The sequence below is a fragment of the Mesitornis unicolor genome, unplaced genomic scaffold (assembly GCF_000695765.1).
Source record: "Mesitornis unicolor isolate BGI_N332 unplaced genomic scaffold, ASM69576v1 scaffold19035, whole genome shotgun sequence".
Lineage (NCBI taxonomy): Eukaryota > Metazoa > Chordata > Aves > Mesitornithiformes > Mesitornithidae > Mesitornis > Mesitornis unicolor.
In genome coordinates this window covers 30,694-39,533 of record NW_010186371.1, presented here as the reverse complement: position 1 = coordinate 39,533, position 8,840 = coordinate 30,694, and the positions used below count along the sequence as shown (strand labels likewise).

At 37.5% G+C, this 8,840-nt stretch overlaps 1 protein-coding gene across 1 annotated transcript in view; it reads left to right on the top strand.

The window, feature by feature from the left end:
- The first annotated feature begins 3,081 nt into the window (after positions 1–3,081).
- ERICH1 (glutamate-rich 1) overlaps positions 3,082–8,840 on the top strand; it is an 8,719-nt gene continuing 2,960 nt past the window's right edge. The window contains exons 1-3 of the mRNA XM_010185140.1: positions 3,082–3,237; positions 4,042–4,459; positions 6,890–7,084. Coding sequence (XP_010183442.1) covers positions 3,082–3,237; positions 4,042–4,459; positions 6,890–7,084 — 769 coding nt within the window. The remainder of the gene's footprint in view (positions 3,238–4,041; positions 4,460–6,889; positions 7,085–8,840) is intronic.

The window sequence follows — 8,840 nt, the reverse complement described above, 5'->3', positions numbered from 1 at the left end:
TAAAAGGCAAAAAAGTGCTAATCAAAGTAAATGGTTATTTTTAACTCTAAACAGTTTCTGAGCAGGGTGTTCTTATTAGGAGTGAAAGAAATTATTTTGAAATCATGACCATGGCTGGAAAATATATATGGGCATTCTGTCTGGAAGCCACTTTGCTCAGTCTGAGAGGGCACCAAGTCCAGAATAAACAGGTTAAAGACAATTGCTTTTGGATAATTGGATTATGTGATAAATCAAGCCACTTGTGGAGCAGACATGGGTCTTAGGAGGCAGAGGTGACAGGCCATTATGGAACAGAGGGAGAAGCATCGGCTCTTGTGGAATTAGGACACACTGTAGCTGCACTTGTGGCTATAGCTGGTGTGGTCCAAAAGCTGATATTCCTATCAGTGTTGCTTAAGTATGTATTTAACACCTAAGGTTGCTTGTGCAGTGTATTCCCTGCATTTGTTATACCTATGTTGCTTTGACATAAAAACTTAGTCAGTCAGTGGGAAAAATTGCTGGAACCAAATTCCTATCTATGGAATTTACTGAAATTTATCAGCCTCCCCTCCTGGATTGAAATGGAGACAGTGAAAAGTTGTGGTTTTTTTTTAATAAAACAGTGATTTTTGTTAATTAGTGAAAACCAGTCCTATGAGCAGAGTCATGTTAAGAAGCATCTGCCTCCATACTCTTTAACTTTTGTAACAGAGACTATTTCTTCTCAGTTGTAGCAAGTATCTGGTCCAAATTCATTGTCTGCATTTCCTTTGTAGTTAATGGAAGGGGAGAGAGAGAGATGAAGACCTTCAGGTTGCATTTCCATGCCAGCTGGTTTAGGATGAGGTAAATTGCTTTCTGAAGACTTTTTCTGCCTCCTGGGTTATCAGAGGGCGCATAGCTCTAAGTATGTAATAAGTATTTTTTTTTCAGACAGCTAAAGTTGTGGGAGGTGAATTCCACTGAACATTTCATTTCTTAAGATCATTGTGTGGGCTGTGACCTAAAGATTATGGTTTATATTTCTTATACAGCTCATATTTTAACATAGCTGTTATAACCGAGTAGGCTTGCTGGCTTTATAAACAACCAGTTCTTGACTCCAATTAAGCTCTTGACTCTTGTGCATACCACACACGTGTGAATTCAAGAAGCTAACTGTACAGTTTGTAAAACAACTTTACTTTCTTCTGTTTGCTTGCGAAACTGCTCAGATTAATTAGATGTCACCGTGAGGAGGCAGAAACGGACAGCATTTTATTACTCTTTCCTTTAAGTAAGATCCTACAGATCTTTTTGGAGTTTCTTTCTATGGTAACTTCTGTGAGTCCTCCTTTTTTCTGCCAAAGCGTTACTGTGCTAGGATTAGACTAAAAAACATAACGTTACAAGCTTGAAGAGTACAACAGATTTATAAAATAGCTTTGGAATATTTTTCCTGTTATTTTCCATCCTCTTTCTTATGTATGCAAACAAGGTGTTTGCTGTTTTGATCATTGATACCCACTGAGCAAATGTTTTCATTGAGCTTCCCATGCTGATGCCCAGGTCTGGTTTTTGTTTTGTTTTTTTTGTGAGTTGATAACAGTGCACTCTAACCCTGGCAGTGAGTTGTTCAAATTAATCCCTTTTGTGTGCTTTGCTTTGCCTTTTTCAGCATCCTATTTCATCTGTTCCTGATGTTGAATCACTAATAGCTCCCACACATGGAGCAGTAGATACTAAAGAGATATTAAAATATGGGGCAAAAAATGACAAAAACTGCTAGAAGACTGCCAGTGTAAGAGAAGTATGTAGTCTTTTGTTTGATGTGTTTTCTGTGTTGGAGGAAACAGGTTTGATTTCGTTTCAATCGGTTGTTTATCTTAATGGCATACACGTGGGAAGGCTGCATTCCTTCTGCCTTTTGCTAGCTTCACCCTGGTCTCTTCAGACCTTCTGCTGTCCTGAGCTACTAAGGATAAGCAAACTTTTGGATTTGACTCAAAACATCCATTGTCTTAAACTCCGTTTTGTCTTCTGCACTATTTTTCTCAAGTGGCTTCAAACCAGTTGAGGGTGTTTGGCTGCACAACTGTGCTGTAGTTTTGCTGAGATTTAGTGATTCTTGGATGCTAAAAGAACACTTTGGGCCACTTTGCTGAGAGCACAGATAGGAGCAGCTTTATTAGCAAACAGTGTGGTTCAGGTTTACAGAGGGTTGAGAAATCTTACAGAACAATGTATCTATGTTTACAGTGAAATTCACCTATTATAACACAAATACTCACATGAAAATCCAAATTAGATCTTAAGATGAAACACTGATGTTTTGTTTATAGCATCTTTCACCATTCATATCTGCCTTCAGTTCTGATATTTTATTCCTACAGGATGACACAGAAGTTATTTTTCCCCCATCCCATATGTCCAAATCATGTGTAAAGATATTTAGCTAAAATACCATGCGTGCGAAACATTCCACACTGTGGGTACAAGGTGACGTTTGGTGTGTCTTTGACATGCTGTGGTGTTCAATTACAATACAGCAAATTTATTTTTGTGCAGCCTTCTTCATAGAAAGTATGAGAAATTGCTTTGCAGTGAGTCATCTGTTAGCTAAAGAACTAAAAGTCTTGTAGTGATATTTAAAGAAGGTGGCTCAGAGCTGACAGAGTTCAAGACAGAAAAAGAAACAGAAATGAAAGAGAGAACCTCCAACCATGGAGAAAATAGAGGCAAAGACTGGTAGGGGGAGGAGTGATGAGAAAGCCAAACAAGCTGAGAATGTCAGAGGTAGTTCAGGAGACATGCAGATAATTCGGAAACAAGTGTTGGGCTTCAGGGGTCTCTCCTGCATTACACCAGCATTAGCCGAGCAAAGATTCTTTAACCCTAAGGGACTGGTTTAAAACCAGGTAAATAAGAGCACTGGGCTCAGTGCACTGTGAGGAATTTGGAAACATGCAGGTAAAGATTGAGGGAAGAATGAATGGCTAAACTTGCTAGAGCAAGACATTAGAAGAACTCTTGACAGTGGTCTTCTGGAACGTTTCTTTCTATACTGCTTTTTTCTATGCTCCATGATGTTTAAATGTGTGAGGATTTTGTTAGACCATGAAAAAGGGAATTTCACTTAATGAGACAGGAATTAATATAGGCATGGAAATGGACTTGAGCAGCAGTGCAGTCAAAGGGAAGATGGATTCTGGCAGTCTTCCCATGCGAGTGCCAGGAGAGCTTATACTCAAAAGTGAGCGTGTGGGAGAGGCAGTCAGTTCAGGGTCAGAGATGACTTTAGAACTCTGATTTTGTGTACAGGGATAAGATCTGAGTAAAGAAGCGTGAAAGCTGTCTTGGAGAGCAAGAGGGACTTCTCTCCCTTGACATTTGGGCCTTTTGAAGAATTAGCTAGTAAGGAAATTATAATGTATCAAGGGAGTGACAGAACCAAGACAGGCTGTTAAAGACATTAGAGATTTCCTGCCAAGGTCACTGATGCCTTGCACGATTTCCCTGTAACGTTGATGTCCAAAGCTGAGCTAGCAGGAAGATATCCCAAAGGAGGAGGATGTTTAAGGAAGAGAAAGTAGAAGAATCATAAACAGATGCCTGGTGTTTTTAAGGCACAGCGCTATCATGGAGGGATATTGTTAATGTAGGCACCGTCATCTTTTACTGTGAATTACGTGCATTCTTCTTGCATTCTTGGTCAAATCTACCTTGGTGGTGTGGGGCTCTTGGAGGAGCTCTCTCACCTTGTGTTCCCCAGACTGCCCATACTGGGTTTTTCCCTGGTGATTGTTTTTACCTCACTCTCTGCTTAGAACCATATTATTTGCCTTAAGAAAGTAAATGCGATGTAAAGTATGTAACATGAAGGAGAGTACAGTCTTTATTGAAAACAGAAGGGAAAAGAACTTATCTCCTAACTCAATGCGTGCAGAAAAGTTGGCTTTGACATTGTAGTACTTAAAGGCATTCTAAGCATAAAAGTAAGGTTAGAGACACTCAGACATCCCAGAATTTGAAGGGAGTAATATTTCATTGTATGCAGTTCCAAAATGCTTATTACAGTTCTTTGTATTTACAACTATCGTGTCTCTTGAATCCGCAGAGGAGGAATATCAAGGACAAACCAAGAGAAAGCGTGTTCGAAGAAAGAAACAAAAAGGCAGTTTGCAAAACTTGAATAATTTTCATGGGGAACAAACAAGATCTGCTATGCAAGAGACTCTTGTTCAAGATAATTTACAGCTGCAGCAGATAGACACTCTCAAAATAAGCAAAAACAAAAAGAGGAAAATGAAAAAGAAGCGACAGAAAGAAAAAATGAGAGCAGCTGGCTTGGTAACAAAAACAACCGGTGTGGATTTTACATATCAGCCTGACAAAGACAACAGAGGAGCAGCAGCAGGCTTAGAAGACATAAATGAAAAGGCAGATAGCATTTTGGACTTCCTGCAGGCAACACAACAAATTTATTTTGCTGACAGTAGGTACCTCTCTTTCTCCTTTCTTTTCATGATTTTTACCACATAGGGGAAAATAATGTGCACTTATTATTGCTGTAGAATGGGCCAAAACTATTAGAGGTATCTCGTGAACTCAGTGAGACATGCAGATACTTAGTATTTGTCCCATTTTTTGGTATGTACTTGAATGTGTAAGAATCCACATCAATATAAAAAACTGAGGTCCTAAACTCTGTTTCTCTGTCTTTGAAAATATACATAATATTTCTTACTTGTGTTTAAAACATTCCAATGAACTTGGTGTAAATGTAGTGGTTAAAATAGACCAAATTCTTCTTTCCTCTGCAAGCAAACATCCAGAAGGGTTACTTGTTTTCAGAGAGTTTCAAATGAGGGCAGTAATTGCTGTCTTAAAATACTTTCATGCTCACTATCTCTGAACCAACCTACTTTTCAAGAAGTTCTCCTTCCCAGGAGGAAATTTATGTGTAACTTATAAGGAAATCTAGACAGACTGCATCCAAGAGGAAAGGGGAAAATATGGTTGGCGTTGGGAAAGTGTATGGGCAGATGAATGTGAACCGATGCTCAATGCACGTTCCATAGCACTTTAAAAAGGATTGCATGGCTGTTATCCCTGATGGCCTATTGAATGTTCATCTGGCCACTAAAATCAGAAAAATTCCTACTGTATGTTTCTTCTGTTGCCTTCCTAAAAAGCTGCTTATATGGTGCTTATGCCATAAATGCGTTTCGGAGAGAATGAATTTTTAATGGTAGGTACTATAGTACCAGATTATGGTGGTATCATCTAGAATTAAATGTTTTCTTAAGGGCAAGCTGATGTGTTCTTTAGTTGCTCAGCTCAGAACATAGCTTTGAAATGATAACTATCTTGTAAAACTGGGAAAAAACATTGAGAAATTTTTCAAAGTGCATGGCCTTGACTCTCTCTGTGGAGCTGAATAAAGAATATTGATGTTATCTACCTGTATGAGTCCATCTTAAGTCAGAGCTGTCAGCTCTTAGTCCCATAAAATTCATCTTCAGACTACAGAATTACTTTAAAAGCACTGTTAAGATGACATCAGGGTTTTCATGTTAATTTTTTTCCTCAAGATTTATATATAGAATTTTCTTTGCTTACTGTTAAAATTTTTCTGCTCTGTCAGGTCTTCATACTAAGTGTAGCATTTGAAATCCATCCTACTTTCTGGCTAGTGTATTTCCATCACCAAAATTAAAAATTTTACTATTTCAGTGTATGACTAAGTAAATATAAGTTAAACTACATGCACTTGCTCTAGTGGAACTCCAGAGTAACTGAGCAAGATTGCAGACTTGGTTATCGGTTAACAGTTCTGCTGTTAATACATGACCCAGAACAGAAACCTGGTTGGTTGTCCATAGCTGTGTTGCATGTTGAATTTTAAGAAAACAGTTGACCTTCCAGCTTTCTTGGAAGGCAAGTTCAGTTTTTAGCAGGGGTTGACAGAGGGACGGGCTCTGGTGTCAAACCTGCAGATGGGAGAGCTGAGCCACTCAGGACCTTTGGATCCACAGAGAGAAATTCCCAGGTAAAAGAAAGTTCATCTGCAGATAAGATGTCACATCCATAAATCAGAGTGTGACTAACTTTCTTTTTAGGCAAATCCCAGTTTATATATACGTCTGACATTACGCTGTTTACTTTTTCTAGCTGGGTGACTTTAACACTCCCCCCCTTTTTATTTAATATATAAAATTGGAAGCCATTGCTTTCAACAGCATTTTCAAATGGTCACATTGGATTACACTTCTTATTCTTATGTCAGAAAGCTGAATTGGGAAAAATCTGTTCTTCTCAGTTAGCTTGCTGGTAAAACCCAGAAGAATTAAAGGGAGTCTGGTCAAAGGGACAGACTATACACTGTTACTAGAATGGAAGAATGAATTTATGCTTTAGTACTTAGAAACAGTGTATATTCTCTGCCACATTGCATGCTGTAATGTCTGCTTTTTAAATAAAAACAGAGAGTACAATAAAAAGATAATTGAGTGCCACCAGAAGTGCTTTGCAGTAGTTCCACAAAGTTGTTCCCTGTATCCACATCTTTGTGCATTTTTATAGTACCTAGCATGTAGGAAGCAAAAACACAGTGCTTTGGCCACAGTACAGTTTCTTCACAGTACTTTCTTCCTGTGCTAATCTTGAAAATTTAGATTGCTCCTCCATTCCTGTCACTATGAATCCTATTCTCCTGTTTACTTTTTGAATTTGCTACTTTCCCCTCTTACCATTGCTTTTATATTTAATGAAGAATGGGGGGAGCAAGCTGCTCTTTAGTACCTGATACTTGGTTGTAAATTGTACTAAAAGGAATTTGCTGTCTTTGAAAATAAAGTATATTTAGGAAAATTCTCTGTGCTCATTGTATATTTTTAATGTGGTATTCCAACTGTTTTTCCAGATAAATCAGAATGCAAGGATTCTGCTGTAAATTCAGCAACGGCCCAAGAGGTTTTACAGTCTCTTGAATCTCGCACCATTTCTTCCTCAGATGTGACTCATCTCCATCGGTTGAAAACCCTTGTATTGCTACAGGATATTGAGAGATTAGAGGATGCTTTGAAACAATTCCAAGACCAATCCATGATGTCTCCTGGTGGGTACCATTCACTCGTGTTTGTTCACTGATGTTCTTTTTTGTGTGGATTAAAATTCAGATTTGTCAGTTTTTTAATTAGGAAATAATTATATGGTGGTAAATACAGGATTATACAAGATTTAAAAGCATAATTCTGACCAAAAATACAGTTGTTTTCCCTGTTTCTTGTTTGGTTACAAGCAATACTGAAAGTGTTGCAGCAACTATAGAGTATAAGATGATCCAGGTTCTTAAAACAGTATTTTTTAAATCTTAACTGTTTAAAAATTTAAGCATGTTTAAAGCATATTTTTAATACATTCTCATTTCAGACTTTTTAAATCAGGGGAATTAACTTGTTTGTCTTGATTTCACTCATCCAGTTAAGGATTAATTTTACATGCATAAGAATCAATAAAGCCTTTTTTTTATTTATTCTTGGTCACCTACTTGGCTTCTATAACACATAGATTTTGCATGCCACAGTTAGATTTGCAAATTTCCTTGTTTTAATTTTGTTTTGTTTTGTTTAAATATAAATACCGGGTTTATGGTTCTAAACAATACTGTTGATTATGGAAAAACATAAAGTCACTCTTTATAATAAATGATATTATAAAGTCATTCATAAAAAGAAAAACTCTTCTCTTACTAAAGCTTTTCATCCCGGGGGCACAGGTCTGATTTCATTCATGCTCCTTTTGTTCTCTGTTATAACCCCTATAATTTTAGTAGAATTTCCTCTTGGACAGTAAATAGTTTCTCAAGTGAATATGGGATCAGCATGTAGTTCATGCAAGGTATAATAATTCATTTTCCAAGTAGTCTTCATTTAAATAGTCATGGTTACTTGTCAGTAGTATTTTGTTGCAGCATGAGCCAAATCTACAAGATGAGCTGAATTTTCTTGCTTCCCAAAGAATTTAATCAGAGTTGAGAGCACTTGCTATGGCATGAGAGAATCTCAGCCATTTTAGATTCTGCTCTGAGAGTTCTGAAGAGCAATGACTGAGCTGGTAGTAGTGTGGTAGCAGAGTAAATAAGATCATAGCCACCAGAGGCTTGGCAATAACATTTACAGAGACTACTGCTTGTAACATCATTAAATAATTTACAGCATGACAGTGGCCAAAGATCGCAGTAAAGGCTGGAGCCTACTGCATGCTGTGCACTGTAAAAAGGGAACTCCTGTCTGTAGAGTTCATGGCTGATACACTTGAAAATGACACTCTTACACAGGTACATGTGTATTCTTTGAAGTGTGGATATGGAGTATGACAACCCTTAACATTCTGATAGATCCAAAATATCCACGTATACATGGAAAAAAATCCTGTGCATCCAATAATTAATTTCAAGGCTAGATTCTATGATCTTAATTATGATCAGATAGTCTCATTGAATGTAATACACATTTGCAAACTAAGTAGGACTCAGCAGAAATAGTGGTAATGGTACTGGCCCTTTATTAAATGACCTAATTCAGCTTCTGTTGATTAAATCAAAATGGAACTAATGAAGTGACCACAATCAGGATATTCCTTATAGGCCTTAGCTGAATTCTGCTCAGTATAGGAGGAATTCTGTTGGGTTTTGCAGCCTTGAAGCAAGCTACTCTGTTTACTTCAACATAGCAGAAATGTCAAACTGAAGAGAGAAAACAGAAGCAAATTAGAAACAAATTACACAACTACCCTAATTTTCTGATGTATATATTTGTCACTTGAAAAAGCAGAAGACAGTTTTCTGAGTGATTTTTAAAATTCATTGATGT